The sequence below is a fragment of the Apteryx mantelli genome, chromosome 7 (genome assembly GCF_036417845.1).
Source record: "Apteryx mantelli isolate bAptMan1 chromosome 7, bAptMan1.hap1, whole genome shotgun sequence".
Lineage (NCBI taxonomy): Eukaryota > Metazoa > Chordata > Aves > Apterygiformes > Apterygidae > Apteryx > Apteryx mantelli.
This window is the reverse complement of record NC_089984.1, coordinates 22178373-22195595: the sequence shown is the minus strand read 5'-3', so window position 1 is coordinate 22195595 and position 17223 is coordinate 22178373. Positions and strand designations below refer to the sequence as shown.

The 17223-nt window shown below is 66.0% G+C and overlaps 1 protein-coding gene across 1 annotated transcript; it reads right to left on the bottom strand.

Moving 5' to 3' along the window:
- Positions 1–641: 641 nt before the first annotated feature.
- Positions 642–13741, bottom strand: TMEM150A (transmembrane protein 150A). Its single transcript, XM_067299979.1, has 7 exons — positions 13572–13741; positions 10050–10097; positions 7951–8022; positions 7670–7737; positions 7376–7503; positions 5596–5773; positions 642–3126 (listed from the first exon to the last, which is right to left on the bottom strand). Exons 1-7 carry the CDS (start codon positions 13649–13651, stop codon positions 2882–2884), a joined length of 819 nt encoding a protein of 272 aa, XP_067156080.1. The 5' UTR covers positions 13652–13741; the 3' UTR covers positions 642–2881.
- Positions 13742–17223: the final 3482 nt, after the last annotated feature.

The window sequence follows — 17223 nt, the reverse complement described above, 5'->3', positions numbered from 1 at the left end:
GGAGAGCCCCAGGCTGCCGCCGTGCTTGCAGCCAAGAGGGAAACCGAGGAAAAGAGGTAGCGTGCCCGCTGGCCAGGAAGCAGCCACCAGAGCCAGCAGCGGGACGCGCCTTCTCCTCCCCGTGCCCCGACAGCCGCCCCCGCCCGTCCCCTCCCGGCTGAGCCCGCCGCCCGCAGCGGCCAGGCTGGCGGCCGGGCACACGGCGGCCCCACGCACCGGGCCGGGACCGGGACCGGGGCCGCGGCGATGCCCTGCCCTGCCCTGCCCTGCCCTGCCCGGCCCGGCCCGGCCCGGCCCGGCCGCCCCCTCGGGCCTTCCCAAGCCCGCTGCCCCCTTACCTCCACCCGAGCCCCGGCGCGGCGAGCGCGCCCGGCCGCCGCCGCTGCCCCGGGAAAGTCCCGGCCCGGCTCCGCCTCCCGGGGCTTCCCGGCCCCGGCGCCGCCCCGGGCCGCCCCGACGGGGGGGCGGGAAGGGCCCCGGGCCCGGGCACCGCGCCCGCCCCGGCCCCGGCCCCGGCCCTCACCTGGGGCAGCTCCGGGGGGCAGCCCCACGGCCGAGCCCCCGCCGGCTGCGCCCCACTGCAGCCCTGCTCGCCGCGGCCCTGCCCCCGAGGGATTTTAAGCCACTCCGAGGCGCTGGGCCTGCTCACTGGCACCCGCTCCGGTAGCAGGGGACAAGCAGGTGACAGTGATGCTTGGCTGCCCCATGGCCGGCACCCCGCTTGCGGGCAGCTATCCCGGAGCAGCCCCGATTCCTGTCACTGTGCCGCAAGTCAGGCCCATGCCTGCGGAGCTGCCCACGGGCCAGCTGCAGCCAGCGGCACCTCCGGCCCCGCTCGGGGGACGGCACCGGCTGGGCCTGTCGGTGTCACAGTCACCCAGCAGCTGCACACACACCGGCACCCTCCCACCAGCGGGCACTTGCGGGAGCACTGAGTTATCCCCGCTGCAGCCCTCTGGCTGGGGTCGGCGCTTGTGCCAGCAAGGAGCCCGCGCCTGCTCCCCTGAGCACGGCCGCAGACCCCGGCAGACCCTGTGGCAGGGGTCACTGCCTTCTGCTGCCTGCCTCAGCACGGCCCCAGGAAGGCGACCTGCAGGCACAGAAACGCGGGCAGAGAGGTCCTTCTGCCGCCTCCGCTGCAGCGGGCAGACACCAGGAGCGATGGGCAGGGACGGCAACTTCTTCACTGCGTTGTGAAACCTCTTGTCTTTCACCATCCTGGGTGGGGGAACAGCAAACTGCACCAGCAGCAAGTGACACCAGCAAAGGGCTCGTGGCCACCAGCCAGGGCCTGCAGCAACCTGCGGGACCACTTGCCTCCGGCCGGTCCCAAGGCCGGGAGCCACCCCAGCCCTCGGCAGTGGGGAAGGCATGTCTGCTTCACACTTGCCTGATTTTCACTTTTATTACTGCAAATTCACTGTTCTCTCTTTATAAACTTTTAAACATATATTATATATAAAAGTCAGATATGCTCCTCTTTCAACTACATATACCGGTGGATTTATAGGCCAATTTTGAGAAGGTGGGCAAATCAGGAAGCACAACCTGATCAACACGCACAGCAGCAGCAAATGCCCCTCTCCAGAGACAAGGGGAGAATTTATATATATACATACATATATATATATATATATATACGTAGATACATATATATACACACACACACATACACAGACACACACACACTCTTCACCCTCCATCCTCCCACAGCCTGCTGCCAGCCCAGTTCCCTGCCCAGGACAACCTCGGTGGGACACGGCTGGGGGACGTGGTGGCAGGGGCTGAGCAGGGCTGCTGGACACCGGCTGGGCGCCGACCGCTTTGGCTGCCCTCACACCTGGGTGCCAGGGTGCAAAGCCAGGGAAGCACGAGGCTCGGGTGAGGAGCCGCGGCACTCCTGGCTGAGCGCTGCTGGAAGGCACTGCGCAGGTACAGGCACCGGGGACAGATCCGGCGTCGGAGCTGAGCTGGACGCGGGCTTTTGTTCCCGCAGCAAACGTTTTGTGTTTCCACGCCTCCGCTTCCTGGTAGGGAGGGCCCCGGGGTAGGACACCCAGGATTGCGATGCGCAGCCTCGCGGGCTGCAGCGCGTGAGAACGGCCGCGGTGCAGCCGAGGTCGGCCGCGCTGGGGAGGGGAAATCCCCCCGCCACGAGAGCAGGCTTGCACAACCTCCAGAGCAAGCCTCGCTGAAGGCTCGGCCCCACCAGGGAAGGGCCGCCTCCACGCAGGGTGCGCAGGCGGACCGGCAGCAGCACCGACTCACTAGGAAGGGAAAAGGCGCTTTGTTTTTTGGCTCCTCCGATTTGGTCGTAGCAGCTGGCTAAAAGGCTTGCTGCGTGGCTAACTGCAGCCGCCCCGCGGCGGGAGAGGAGGGAGGAAGTGCGGTTCCCTCCCCGGCGAACGTGGCCTGGGTGCTCCGCAGGAACCCGGAGTTGCTGCAGAGGAGGGGTGGGAGGAGGGTGGATCTCCGGCTCCCGGAAATGCTCGTCCCTTAGGAGAGGGGTCCTCTTCATGATTGTCTCTGTGTGACCTCCCAAGACTCAGCAAGGGCAATCCTGGAGGCTCGAGGGGCGGACCCCACCTCGGCCGAGCAGCCCGGGGCTGGCAGCACCCAGCACCCCCCCAGCACCTCCCACCCAGAGCTCCTCGGGGTGCTGCTGCCCTTCCCCACACGGGGGTGCGGCGCTGGGGGGCAGCACATCCACGGCCCCCCCAGGAGGGGAGGGCAGGCACTGACCGGCACGCACCCACACGTACACACACACGCACCCAGAGGCGATCGGAGTCTCGGGGCCATTTGAGGCAGGGGAATCACTCACACAGTCTGATTTCCTGGTCCTTGCTGCAGCCTCCAGGCTGCATCCCACCCACCAGGGTCAGATCATCGCCAGGCCCTCTGCGTGGCTGTGGATGTGGGCCGTGCTGGACGCGCTGCTGTCAGCTTTGTAGCTCTTGGGGGCCCGGCTGGCTTTCAGGAGGACCAGGAAGGTGTCCGTAGAGATGGCCCCAAACTCAAAGGTGAAGGTGCCGTAGAAGACCAGGACATCGATGATGAACATCCACTCGCACAAGGCAGCCACGTGCTGCAGCACGAAGCTCTCCTGGATGAAGAAGACACCACCTGAGGGCGTCTGAGTCAAGGAAAGCACCGCTGGACCCCAAGCGCCCCGAGGCACAGCTGCAGGAGGCGTGCTGTCCTAAACCATCCCCAGCTCCGCAGGCCCCCTGTGTCCCACAGAGGCTCGGTAGGAACCGGATCCCAGGCTCACCCAGCACCGCGCAGGCGAGCAGCAGCTCAGCGCCTGCCCCGGAGGCCCCTCGGCTTGCTGCGGCACCGGGAGAGCAGCCTGCTCGCCCTGGCTCTGCGCCCCAGGCTGACCGGGCAGGTTGGTGAGAAAGTCTGAGAGGTGCTGAGCTGGCACCACCCCACCTTTGGAGCGCGCTGACAGGGAGACCTGCGAGCAGTCTGATACTAAACCCGCAAACTCCTGCCCTGGGTCAGGGCAATGCCGACAACCACCGCAGAGCAGGGTGGGACGGGACTCTGCCTGACAGTGTTAAGCACCGCTTGGCTCAATCTCTTCAGCATGAAGGCTGCTGACAAGAGGGAGAGGTAAGTGTAGCCCCTGTTCTCCCTTCCCCAAATCTCTGATGCCACCCAAAAGTACAACCCTGCTTTGTGCAGCCACTACCCCAGTCCTGTGACACGCTGGGGATTTTCTGAAGACGTTGTGGGAAGGAGGAACTCAGTCTGCAGTCCTCAGGGTAACAGCCTGGTGCCTGCTGTGTAGGGCAGACAGTCTGCCCGAGTACCCCGACACACCCCCACCTCTTGTTCCTCAAACTGGGCTTTCTCCGATACCCCCAGTCCTCCTGCTGGACAAACATTCAAAGTTTAAAACGCTCATCAGCCCTTGACCCTCTCGGCAGCGTGGTCTGGGCTGCTGCCTCCCTGCCCTGCAGCATCTCCCTTTGGCCCCCTGCTTCCCTCCGTGCTGCCCCGGGGGTACCTGGGGAGGGATCGTGCTGCCTCTCTAGGTCTTCCAAGGTGCTACCCTCCCCAAAACTTTTTTATGCTCTTCTAGACCTTGCATTTTTCCAGGGAAACCTAACTCCAGACTTGCTCTAGGTACAGAGACAAGGCAGGTATTTCCTAGGCATCCCTCAGGCCTGTGCCAGGCGGCTGGGTCAGCCACTTGTGCTACAGCACACCGTTTTAGGAACCCCCCTTCCTTCTCTTGAGTCAAACGGCTTCCACAAGTTGCAGCTTGCTATTGGAGAGCCCAGGACGCGGCAGGTGAAGCCTCCTGCAGCACCCTGCCTCCTGCCAGGTGGGATCCAGGTCCAGGAGAGATAGCGGGAGGGAGGACCCCAACCTGCACAAGGCAGGCTCCTCTGCTTGCCCTTTCTAGTTGCTCCAGGAATGGTCCCCCACATTTTCCCCCACATTTGCCCCTGTTGCAGCTCCATGCTTTTCCCATTTCCAGTCCCAGGTGCTAGCAAGGACAAGCCACCCTCCAGCCTCTTTGGGACCTGCAGACACTTTGTGCTCTCTCTCCTTCCTGGCCATATAACCAACACCTCGCTTCCCAGTTTATCCCTTTCCTCAGTCCCAAATAAGCCCCCAGTGCCCCGACCAGACACTCAGGACCGGGCTTCCAGCGAGCACCGAGCTTGCTGCCATGCCCTGCCTCCCTGTTGGCAGACCCAAGCTCTCCGGTGTCCTCCTGGGCAGGCCAGCCCCGTGGTTTCCTGGAGCGCCCCTCTCCAGCCCCGTGGTTTCCTGAAGCGCCCCTCTCCAGCCCCGTGGTTTCCTGGAGCGCCCCTCTCCACCAGGAACACGCTGCCCTGCATCCGCTGGTGTCCGCACAAAGCACATTTGCACCCTGCTTCTCCTTCAGCCCAGTGTTTGCCAGGCAGACAGCCATAGGTATCTTAGCTGGGTTTCGCACTGCCAAAGGCTCAGAATACACTTGTCTCATTAACAAACTGGCCACGGTGCCCTGCAGGACGAGAGACAGACTGTCCTCCAAGCACCTGCCCCTCCAAAGAGGGCGCAGGCTCTGACCCTGCGCACGTGGGATTCGAACCTGCAGCCTGGGGCTGGAGCCCAGCCTGCTCTGCAGGGCTACTGCCTTCGTGCGGATGGGAAGCCCTTTGCAGCCGGCCCAGGCCTCCCAGTGGCTGAGCTGGGCTGCGGCTGCTGGGAGGAAGGGTCTGGCCTGGGCCCACCTAGGGCACCTCTTCGTACCCAGTCCTGGTCCCCGAGAGGCGCCGGCAAGCGTGAACGCCCGGCAGCACGCACATCCCTTCCCTTCCTCTTCCCTCAGCCTCCTCCTTTCCTCTCCCTCGCCGCTCTCTGCTGCTCCCACTGCCCAGCTCAGCCCCGATGCTGCCGCTCCTCCAGTACGTCTGCACCGAGCTGCCCGTCCTCACCCCCGCCTGGGCCTCGCTCCTGCTCTCAGACCGAGGGGTGGGGGACATGCAGCACACCCCCCGCACCGCAGCCATCCCCTGCGCAGGGGCTGCAGCCTCTCGCCAGCCCGCCCCGGGAGACCTGCCCCCCGGAATGCTGCTGCGGAAAGGATACTGAAAACGAGGGTGACGAAGGCCATGGCAGTGAGAATGCTACGCAAGTGGCCGGTCCAGTAATGCCCGCGGGTTTTGGCCATGCGGTACGTGAGGACGGACTGCAGGAACACGAACAGCATACTGGTGGGAAACGCCACCCCAGCACCGATGTAATGCAGCACCTTGGCATGATCCACCTGCGTGGAGAGACCGCAGCGCTGGCACCACGCCCGGGCTCTGCCCCCTCTCGGCTCCTGCGGGGTGGGCCCGGGGCAAACCCTGCTCCCAGCCAGGGCCCCATTCCCACGGCCGCAGCTCCCGGGGGCAGCGGGTGAGCCGAGCCGCAGGACCGCCAGGGAGAGCGCCCTGGGCCGGGCGCTCGACTGAAGGGCAGACTTAGACCCATGCGCTGCCGCGGGACCCCAAAGCACATCTGTTTCCTCGATCCGCGGGACACCCCCGCGTGCAGAGCCCCGTTTGCGCGCGGGCAGCCAATGCCCCGCGCCCATGGGCCAGCCCGGGACTGTCCCCAGCCTGTCCCTCACTGCCAGCCTCCCGGGCAGACCCGGCCCCTGCCTCAGCCAGGCTGCTGGAGGCAGGGCTGGGGCGCGAGGCGAGGGCCCGGGGCCGGCTACGCGTCGTCCCTGCAGTGCCGCGGAAGCCTCCCGCAAAGCGGAAGGGGAAACTGCTGCAAAGGAGACGGGAGCAGGCGGCTGCTGCGGGGGCCGGGCTCCGGCAGCCCAGGCGCAGGGCACCGAGGCCGCGGCGCCCGGCCAGGCTCGCCTGCTTCTCGACCCCGCGAGCAGGCAGCGCCGGCTCCCCTCGCCTTCCCGCCCCGCGGCAGGGTGGAGAAAAGCAGCGCCACCAGAAAGCGGCATCTGCCCAGGCGCGTCGCCTGGCATCGCCTCTGAAGGAGCAAACCCGCCCGGGGGGGCAGGGCAGGGGGAGCAAGGGCAGCTCGGCTCCTCCGGGAGCGGCGCTGCCTCGGCGGCCCCTCGGAGGGACCCCCGGAGCAGGGGCTCTCCCGGGCCTCCCTTGGCCTGCCTGCCTGCCGCAACCTGTCCTGCACGAGTCCGACACGCTGTCCCCACCTGGCACACGGCGCAAGGCCCGGCTCCGGCCCCAGCCCCAGCCACCCCTGGCTGCACCCCTTGCCCGTGGTCGGCACCTGCACGCCGCCGGCCCGGGCTGCCCACTGCCCCGGCCCGCACCAGCTCATCACCACCGGCTCCCGAAAACCCTGCCCGGAGTCACGGGAAGCACACACCGACGTGAGGGAGAAACTGCCCCTGCCCTGGCAGCAGTCGCCCAGCGCGGGGCGGCGGGTCCCTCCGCATCCGACCCCCCACTGATCCCAGGGCAGCCTGTTGCCTAAATGTTTGCTTTATGAGATAAGGGTTGAACCAAAACCGGCAGCTTAATCTGGATCCAAACTTATGAGTGTGTAAACAAGGAGGAATTCCAGGGAAAAGCTGCAGAGCTCGGACGAGGTGAAGGAGTGCATGAGCAGGCCTGGCCAGAGCAAAACAACCACCCCCCACATCCCTCGCAGCCGAGCGCCACAACCCGCCGCACCGGCAACGGGCTGGCCCGCGACCTCCGGAGAGCGCCGGGCCGGCTCGCTGCGGCCACCCGCGCGGGGGAAACGCCGCCGGAGGGCTGCTGCGGGGCAGGGCAGCGGCACGGTCCCTCGGGCACCTCCAGCCTCTGCAGGCGGCCGCCGCAGCCCCGGTGAGCCTCCCCAGGGCCGCGGGGGCTGGGGCCGCCCCGGCCGCGCTGCCCCCGAGGAGCGGCCTTACCTGGAAGTTGCCGACCATGGTGAGGCCGGCGGCGCAGACCCAGCCGGTCGCCAGCCCCAGGGTGTTGAGGAGCGAGGGCCCGCAGCGCTCCAAGACGTGGGCGTACCGTAAGAGCCCCACCAGGATCACTGCGAGACGGAGACACGGCGCCGGTCGTGCACCGCAGCGGCGGCCTCCTGCCGCCTCGCCGCCGGGCACCAGGAGCCGCGGCGGCTCCGCAGGGCACCAGCTCCGGGCCCAGCGCGCCCAGCGGGCGGCCGAGCACCCCGCGGCCCCTCGGCGCCGCGCACTTACCCATGAAGGAGCCCAGGCTGCAGATGAGGCTGAAGAAGCAGCTCTCGGGCGGCAGGGTGCCGCACTTGCTGCGGGGGGAAGGCAACGCGCGGGCAGCCTTAGCGGAGGGGGCACGGAGCGGGGCTTGCCCTCCCCTGCCCGCGCCGCGAGCCCCCCGGGCACGGCAGGGAGCGCGGCACGGTGCGGCTGCCCTGCCGGCCGCCCTGCCGCGCGTGCGCCCGCTCTCCGGAGCGCCGCCTGCCCCAGCCCAGCCCGCGCGCTCCCACCGAGCGGCCCCTCACCTGACCAGGGGGATGTGATCCAGCGTGCAGCACAAGCCGGGGCCATCCACGCCGCACGACTGGTTGTAATTCCTGGGGGGAGCAAAGGAAGGCGCTTGGGGAGCAGGCACCGGCGCTGCCTCCGCGAAGAGGCCGCCCGCTGCGCCCGCAGGCAGCCCGGCCCCGGGGCACCGGCTGCTCAGCCCGGCGCCGGCAGCGCCTCCGGTCCCTGGGGCGGGTGGCCAAGGCCAACCCGGGGGCCCTTTAACCACCCTCCGGAGCCGCCGGGCTGGGGAAACGCTTGGCTTCCTGCAAAAAACACCGGCAGAGACTTAGAAGAGCCTCGCACGGCCACAAAACCCACGAGCCCCAGGAAACGGAGACCAAAGGCTCCCATCGGCCCGAGACATCTTCCCCACCGCAGCTGCTGACTGCAGCCGTAACCGAACTTCCCCCGGGGGGCAGGTGCCCCCTTCGCCCCCCGCGGCCGTCGGGGACGCGGGGCGCGCGCGGGGGCCGGCTGCGGGCAAGGGCAGCGCCGGTACCGAAAGCCCAGGCGTCCTCCCGCTCCGAGGGGCAGGGGCGACCCCAGCCCACGCGGACAGCGGGGCCCAGCTCCTGCAGCCGGGCAGCGCCGGGGCTGCTGGGGCCGGCGCCGGGGAGGCGGGCGAAGGAAATCCCCTCTCCCACGGCTTGGCTGCAACGCGTCGCTGGCGCGGCTGTCCGGCCGGGACCCCGAGGCCTCCCCGCGGAGCCGGCCGGCCCGCGAGCCAGGGGAGCGCGGCCGCCGCAGGGGCGGAGCGGGCCAGCTGCTCCCCCCGCGCGGCTCCGCCGGCCTCGCTGCCGCCGGGACGAGCGTGCACGTGCGTGCCGGGAGCCGGGCAGGAGAGCAGACCACAGCCACGCAGGGCGCTCGCCGGAGCGCGGCGGCGGACGCCAACACCCCCAACCCCTCGGCGCCGGGCGGGCGCAGCGGGTGCGACAGGCGCCGGCATCCCCGGCCGGGCCCGGGCCCCGCGTGCGGAGGGCCGGGGAAGAGCCCCCGCGCCCGGCCGGGGGCTGAGCTTTCGGCGGCCTCCAGCTGAGGCTGCTCAGGCACTCGCACAGTTAAAGAGGGCTCCTTTGGGGAAAGGGCTGGGCTGCTCTCTGGTGTTTTTTCAGTCTCCTCGTTTACTGGTGGCTTTGTTTTCCAACCGCGAAACCCGAGCGAGGCGTGGAGCCCCACGGGCTCCTCAAGGGCTGCTCTTGTGGCAGTGTTTGGTTTGGGACTTCTTTCTTTTTTTTTTTTAAAGCAAGCAGCCCAGAGTTCGGAAGCATTATTCATCATTAACGTCTGTTTATCCCACGGAGACAACGCCGACAAACACATTCTTCCCAAGGCAGAATAAGCTATCAGACAGGAAATGGCAGAGGTTTTTTTTCTCTCTCTCTTCTTCAAACACTCCAGCAAGAATTAAACTAACATGGATTTTCTGGGCACATTTTTCAGGAGACACAACAAGCCAAAAACCGCTCAGAAGAAAATGCCAAGGGAGCAGACCAGTCTTTTTTTCCAGCCCTTGTCTCTCCCACGGCTCATCCCCCAGCGCAGAAGGCTGCAGAGGGCTCTGCCGCGGTCGGGCCGCCCGGGACAGCCCCTCTGGCACTGGAGGGGCAGAGGGATGGTCAGATTCGATCTAAAGCAAGCTAGTCCCAACCCTTTCCACGGAGACACATGGCCTTCTGTAAATCCCTAACCACTTATTTTCATACTTTTTCCATGCTGGGATTTTTTTCAATAGCCTCCTTCTCCCTGTGCATTTTGCACCCGGCTTGGACCATTCACCGGAGCAGCCGTAACCACACACAAGCCTGCACAGGGCGGTGGGGGCGGCTTTATATAGCTCAGCTCAGCCCAAAAATCCTCTAGGATTTGCCAGCGCGGGGCCCGTCCTGCCAGCAGGCAGCGCCTGGGCGGCTGCGCGTCCCTGCACAACCAGCGGGGCCGGTGGTGGGCAGCCGGGTTTCCTCGCCCGCCAGCCGCCACCGCGTGCGGATAAAGCGGTCCAGGCGACCGGGCACAACCGGGGCCTCTCCCCGAGCCCGTCCGCGGCGAGGGCCCCCGCCGCCCCGCTCCTTACCAGTTGTGCACGGGGCAGATGTGGTTGTTGGAGAGCGCCATGGCGTACCTGGAGGAGAGAAAACAACGCGGCGTTACCGCAGCCTCCTGCCCCGCTGCCCCCTGCTCCGGGCCCATGTCCCAGGCCGACCCTCCTGGTCCAGATCGGCCGCGGTGGCGCCGGCCGGGACGCGGCCCCTGTGCACGCCTCCCCGGCGACCTCCCATCGGGGGTGCGGGACACGCGTCCCCCAGAGCCTCCCGCCCGTCGGTCGCGCCCGCTTCCCCCGGGGGCCTTCGCCGCTCCGGCGCGCACCGGGAGCCGCTCGCCCCGCAGGGCTGCCACCCGCGGCACAGCTCGCCACCGCCCGCGCTGCGCAAGGCTTAATCTGATCACGGCCAGGCCGGCTGTGGTTCCTCCCCGTCCGTCCCTCCAGCCGGCGCTGGACCTCGCCTGACCCTGCGGCTGGCCAGTTCCCGGAGCTAAGAGACGCCTGAAAACCAGCCCGTGTTTTGGCAGACCGGCTCCATTTCACCATGGAGTTCAGCTAAACACAAGCGAGGGCACACAGCAAGCAGCAGAAGCACTCAGGCGGGGGGCCGGGGGGGGATTGCCCAAAGCCCGAGTTCGACAGCTCTGCACCGGCGCAGGCCAACGCGCTGGGCGGCGCCAGGGAACCGGCGGGGCACCGGCCTGGCTGGCGCAGCCGGGGAGGAGAGCGGGAGGCAGCGAGGGCGCCCGGCCAGCACCGCGGGCTGCCAGCTCCCCCAACGCTTCCCGGCCGCGCTCGCGCTCCCAGCGCTTCCCGGGGTCTCTGACACCTTGCTCGGCACGAGCACGACCCACGCGCTACAGGCAGCTCCGGTGGGGTCCCAGCCTTCGGCAGCAACCACGCTGCGCACGCCTAGGAGCGTCGCTAAAGCAGGGGACAGGCTTGGAAACTCATTTATACTAACGTGTTCAGAGGCAGCCCACTGCTGCCGGGGGCTCGGGCTCGCTCGTCCTCCAGCCGAGGCGCCTCGCCCGCCACAGCATTGCCAGCCCTGAGCCCGGCACTCCCACGCGTGGTAGGACTGGCCCAAGGATGGTGCCTCCCCAGGGAAGCACTTCCTCGCCGAGGGCTCCCGCTCCTTCGCCCTGCCTTTCTGCCCCTTCTTCCCAGCGGGGTCACTCCTGCGACCCCCGCCTCCATCCCCTGCCCTCCACCTCCCCTCACCACCGAACCACTTGCAAGTGCCAAGGGGCATCTCCGGGCAGCAGCTGGGAAGCAAGTGGTCCGGCCGGCTGGCCCCTCCGCAGGCATCGCCTCCGCGCGACACTGGCCCCTCCGAGGACAGCCCGCCCGCGACAGGCCTCCCCTGCCGCCCCGGGGATGCGGCCAGAGCCGTCCGCGGCACCCTCATGAGCCTGCTGCCCCTGCCCGCGGCCCCGGTGCGGCAGCTCCATCCTCTCGCCACAGGGAGACCTGTGCCGGCAGATACGCGCACACGCGCTGCCTAAGAGAGGGCTTATTCACAGGCTCCATCAATCCTGCCTTTGCAGATGCCGGCCCCCTGGGAGCGGGGCAGCCTGCCAGGCGGAGCTGGGCAGGATCCCGGCCTCGCCAATTAGCCGGCCTGCTCGTTAAAGGCAGGAACTGCACTTGCTCAGGGCAGGACAGCTGGCCAAGGAGCCCCGCAGCCGCGGGGGCTGTGGCGCAGGGGACAGGGCCGGCGGCGGGGCTGGGGCACCGCAGCGGCACCACGCCGAGGCAGCGAGGCCAGGGCTGTCCCCGGCTGCACGGAGCCCTGCCGGCGGCAGCTGGCCCCAGCTCGGCGGAGCGCTATGGCCAAGACCCCGGCCGCTTAACCCAGCCTAAACTGGGACCAGCGGAGATTAAAACCGACTCAAGCATCCCTGGGCACATCGGACTGGTGAAGGAGGCATGCTACTTGCACACGCCTGAGAACAACAGCTGCTGCTGCGGGTGGGAGCACACGCCGGGGCCAGGCCTGCGGAGGCCCCGCTTCAGGCTGGGCAGCAGCCTCTCGTGTGGCCAGCGGAGCCCGAGCTGCGCCGTTCAAGCTGCTGCCACCGCCAGCCGTAAACAGCACCGGTCAAAAATAGGCACAGGCGCTGCTAAGAAAACCCCTCTATTTCCCTAGCCGGCCACGTAACAGCCTGGCTTTGAAAAAGGACGATCCCCAGCGGAGCAGCCCCGGGCAAAGAGGATCCTGGGGGGGCAGCGCAGCCCCCCGGGATGGGGCGAATAAGGCAGGCAAGGCACAAGCTGCACCCCCTGCCTGCTCCCTGCTCCCCGTCCTCCTTGCAGCTCCCGGGATGGGGCTGCTCCCCAGGGCCACGGCCAGCGGGGCCCGGCAGTGGTGGCCACTGCGCACCACCTGGTCTGGCCCAGCCGCATGGGGCCACCCGCCTGCCCACCGCCACGGGGGGCCAGCGGCCTGGCCTCACCCCGGGGGCTGCAGGAGCTATTGGGAACAGAAAAGGGGCACAAGAGCATCCCCCTCCCAGCCCCACTCGGGATAGACCGCCTCACAAGGACCGAGGGCCAGCAGCGCCTCCCAAGCCGCGCTCCTCCAGGCTCGAGGGCACCATCCCTCACCCCCTGGTGCCTGCGGGGACAGCTCGAAGCAGGGAGTCCCCTAGACCGGGCTGAGCTGTGCTGACAGCACCGGCTCCCTCCTGGCCCCACTGGCTGCCCTGCCAGCACGTGCCCCTGCCCCTCGCCATCCCCCGCCACGCCAAGGAAAGGGCCCAGCGGCACGCCACAGGGCGCCAGCGGCCATCCGGGGGGACGTGGCGGCACCGGCCTGCGTACACCAGCCAGGGCCCCTCACGCTGCAGGGCCACGTGCCTTTCGGAGGGGCACCCTGCCTGGGAACAAGGGGGCAGCTCAGAGGCAGCAGCCGGGGGCTCCTTTCCGGGGCCACTCTGGTGCCGCCCGAGCGCACGCTAGGACCACGGCCGGACGCGCGCACGCGGTCCGTCGGGGTGGCGAGGTGCGAGGCGGGGGCCGCCTGGCTCGGGTGTGAGGAGGCACGCCACCCGCGCAGGGCTCGCCGCGGCGGGGCCGTCGAGGCGCGCGAGCCACCGAGCACGCGGCAGCGCCCCGACGGACGCGGCCGGACCCCGTGCTGCCAGCCCTCCGGCAGCGCGCAGCGGCCCCTGCGCAGCTTCGCAGCGCCAGCCGGGATGGGCGCATCGACGCTTACCGCGCTCCCGGTAAGCAGCGGGGCTGTAAGTAGGAGGCACCACGCGGGCTCCCCTCGGCCTCCGCCGCGCTCGGGAGCGGCGCAAACGCCACCGCGACGGGCCAGGGGCGGCTCGGAGGCCGGACGCCTCGGGCCCGCCCTGGGAAGCGGCGGCGGCGCCCGAGGGCAGCGGGGGAAGCGGCGGCGGCGGCGGCTCCGCGGGGCCCCGCGGCTCGGAGCGCGGCAGCGGGGGTCCCGGGGCCGCGGGGGGGTCCCGGGCCGCCGCCGCCGGGGGGTCCCGAGCAGCGGGGTCCTGGCGCTCGGCGGCCGGGGCGCGGCGCGGCGGCACTCACACGATCCACATGCCGGTGATGGTGAAGGCGGGCAGCGTGACGGGCAGGATCCCCCAGGCGGGCATTTTGGAGCCGGGCATGCCCCGCGGGGCTACGGGCGAGCGGCGCCGTCCCGCCGCCTCCTGCTGCCGGGGCGCCGCCGGGCCGCGCTCCCCATGGGCCGCGCCGGGGCCGGGGCCGGGCGCGGCGCTCGGGACCGGCGCGGCGCGGCTGGGCGCGGGGCGGGCGGGCGGAGCGAGGTCCCCGGGCCGGGACAGCCCAGCCCAGCCCAGCCCAGCCCGGCCCGGCCCGCCCCGCGGGTCCCGCTCGGCGGCAGGGCCCGCCCCGTCCGGCGCGGCGCGGCGCGGCGGGGAGCGGCGAGGTGGGGGCGGCGGGGAGCGGGGGCGGCGCGGCCCCGGCGCCACGTGGCGGCCGCGCTGCCGCCGGGGCCGCGGCGGCCCCCGGACCCCCCCGTCGGGGGGATGCGCCGGCCCCGGCGGGGAGGGGGAGCGGCAGGCAGCGAGAGGGCTCGGGGCAGGGCTCGCAAGGAGCCCCCCGAGGCCCTGCCTCCTCCCCAGGCTGCATCCCCGGGGCAGGCGACGGCGTGCAGGACGGCTGGGGTCGGAGCACCCCGAGGAGCACGGTCTGCTTCGTCCCTGCAGGCCCCTGCTCAGCAGGGTCCCGCGGCAGGCGTGGTCCCCCCGGGCCTGGGGTCGGCTCCGAGGACAGCAGGCGCTATGCAACGACTAACACCGGCTCCCTGGAGCTGCGGCCAGGAGCCGCCTCCGTCACGGCTGAACCCCCTGGCAGCACCTGGCTGCGGGGTGCTGGGGAACACGCTCCCCCCGACTGCCTGCTGCACCCGCGGGCGCGTGGCAGCGGTCACCTTCAGTTAGCAGGTTTCTCAACGCGGTGCTGAGGCAGGAGGTGCAGCCCTGTGTAACAGCCAGGCGAGGAAGGCCTTGCTCCCCCCCCTCGACAGGACAGACTTGGTGTGCTTTAAGTGAGGGAACAGGGCTAGCAACAGCTCAGCCTTCCCTTCTGGCAACAAGGCTGTTTGCACCACTGTGTTGACTAATTTCATGCTTTTGCCAAATGGCTAGTGGTCACCTTGACTATGTAACAGTATAAGCTACTGGCCACGTACAAGCTCTGCCCCTTTAGCTTGACCGCTCCTATTCCAGACACTTTTGACAGATTGCTCAACTGGTTATTAAGTTCAGCAGCTGCCCACCAACCCCACTGCCTAAAGAAGTTTCCAGTTTTCTTAGGTGGAAAACTGAAAATAAAAGAGGAAGCGTGACTTCCTCTGGTAGAGCAGCAAGTTTGTGGCAAGGGAGCAGAAGCCACATTTCCCTATCTATAACTTGGCAACAATGCGCCCTCCCACCACGCTGCTGCCTGCGGGCATGCCTTTGCAGTCCTGAAACGGCAGCGGCGTAGCCAGCGGGAGCACGTACCCCTTGGGCCCTGGAGACGCGCAGCTTTCGGAGGCCAGCGCTCATGAAACCTGCAGCTTTTTATGTTTCTTCGGTGGATATGAGCTGGCCCGGGCAGGTCACCCACCTTGGCCTGCACAGAGGAGTGCGGCCCCAGGCACGGCGCTGCCACCCCTGCTCCCCGCTGCTGCCCACTGCCTCGGCCCCATCACAGGTTGTGCAACTTGAGGAGTAGGACTGCACGCTGGGACTTGTAGTCTCTAGGGATCTCCTCTGCCTACAAACCGAAATGCAGCCTCGGCTGCCTCCTCAAGGCCCCGCGTCTTTCCGTGCTATTCAGCACATCCAGGCTCCTGCCCTTTCACCGACTGCTCACTACGGAGAGTTTGTGCTCCAGCACTTTGTTCCAGCAGCTGCGGCACTCCTAAAACTGCCTCCTGCGTTTCTGCCCGCCTGTGGTCAGCGGGCCCGACCCTCCCTCTCCCTCTCCCTCTCCCGGCAGCCCCCACGGCCGGGCGGACGAACACAGGCCGGGCAGCGCGCGGCGGGGACAACGCAGCCCAGTGTGGTGGGGCGCCGGGCTGGCGCTGCCGCTGCAGCAGCCTTTGCTGGGCTTTGGGCACAACCAGACAAGCGGTGCAAAGCCAACAAGCTGCTTTGCACGCACGGGCGGTGTGAAAGAGCGGGGGGCCACACCTTCAGAACGTTTTAAGCTCTGTAACAAGCAGATTTTCCAAAGGAGTTTCAACTGCTGGCATTTCTAGGAACTAAGCACTTCGATCTTACCTCTAGTCTAGGTCATCTGAACACACGCAGCAGACGGGGTTTTTTTGGTTTTGTTTTAAATCAAATCTGATTAAAATTAGCATTGCTTCAGATTCTGCATTTACTCCCAAGTTCCAGTGTCAAACTTGTTTACAGCCTGGGCTTATTTTTTAATAGACCGACCTTTCTCCTGTTTGAAAGCTTCATGCTAATAAGGAAAACACCAATTCCACAATAAACTGTCATACTGACACATTAATACACCTGATAATTATTTCTCTTCTGTTTCGGTTGCAGAAGTTCTTGGTGTAATTTGGAACAAGAAGAGGTAAGTAAATCCAAACTACTGTGATGTCTGACCAGTGTCCTCTGGAACAACAGTGAGTCAGACCTATACAAATGAAAGAGAAATCCAAGTCTAGAAAAAGTATATCCTGAGACAAACTTAGATGGTAGTGCTGTGAACATGTGAATGCCAACAGTCATTGATAGTATGATTGTTTTTTATGCAATTTGTTACAGAGTTTGAGAGACTTGACGCACTAAAATTACATTACAGCACTCACCACCTTTCAGTTGATTCTTCATCTCCTTTGAGCTCGCACCAAAAAGAATACATTCCTCTATTTTTTTCTGTGACAGCACATGAAACCTCTTTATTCCAAAATCCAAACACCAATGTAGAAAGGAATTTGTCAATTTTTTTCAATCCATTCCTGATTGCAGTTGTTTAGTGAAAACTGTTTAAAGTGCAATTCTGCCTGTATTTCCAGTCTACATTCTTTCCATTCCAGTCTCCTTTCCTGCAGTTTCCTCTGCTAGCTTTTGCTTTGCACCATAATTGTCCGAATTAAGATGTAGCACTCTGAGAAGAAACTATGTTTGTAAACACAGTTTAAAAATGTAGCATCCCCCAAACAACGAGGTATCTGGAAAAACTGAGCTTTGCCATTAGCTGACAGAACTCCAAACAGTCAAAGGACTGTCCCCAGGATCAGAGGGCAGCAGTGCTGCTATGAAAGCACTTTTCAATTGAGCAATGGTTTCAAAGAGTTAATCATCTAAAGTGGACAAGATTTCAGCAAGCAGTTTGGAGACAACTTAGAAAAACAGGGGTGTAAATAGAAGTCAAGCCTTAGAAATACAAACCAGAGAGATGGGCTGGATATAAAAGGGCAATGGGCAGGCAGTGGAAGGATTCATACACACGGACAAAAATGTCTAAGGACACTGGAAGGAGACAATGATTTTGGAAGCAGTGGAAGGTGAGGAAGAGAAGGTAACAGCAGCAAAAATGTTCAAGAAATGGTGGAAGTGTACATAAGTAATAGCAGGATGCAGTAAAAGAACTAGGACTTGTTAATGGGACTTTCCTATCCTGTGCATCACACTGCCATTACACAACATTTAGAATTTTTGCTCACACAAGTCAAACAAACTCCAAGTTTTTAAACACCCTTCCCCTTATC

Excerpts from the sequence above, each read along its gene's own strand:
- TMEM150A (XM_067299979.1), bottom strand. The coding sequence starts at position 13,651 with ATGCCCGGCTCCAAAATGCCCGCCTGGGGGATCCTGCCCGTCACGCTG. Across the intron at positions 7,504-7,669 it reads CAGCCTGGGCTCCTTCATGG|TGATCCTGGTGGGGCTCTTA; the intron begins GTAAGTGCGCGG and ends TCCGTCTCGCAG. Across the intron at positions 5,774-7,375 it reads CCATGGTCGGCAACTTCCAG|GTGGATCATGCCAAGGTGCT; the intron begins GTAAGGCCGCTC and ends CTCTCCACGCAG.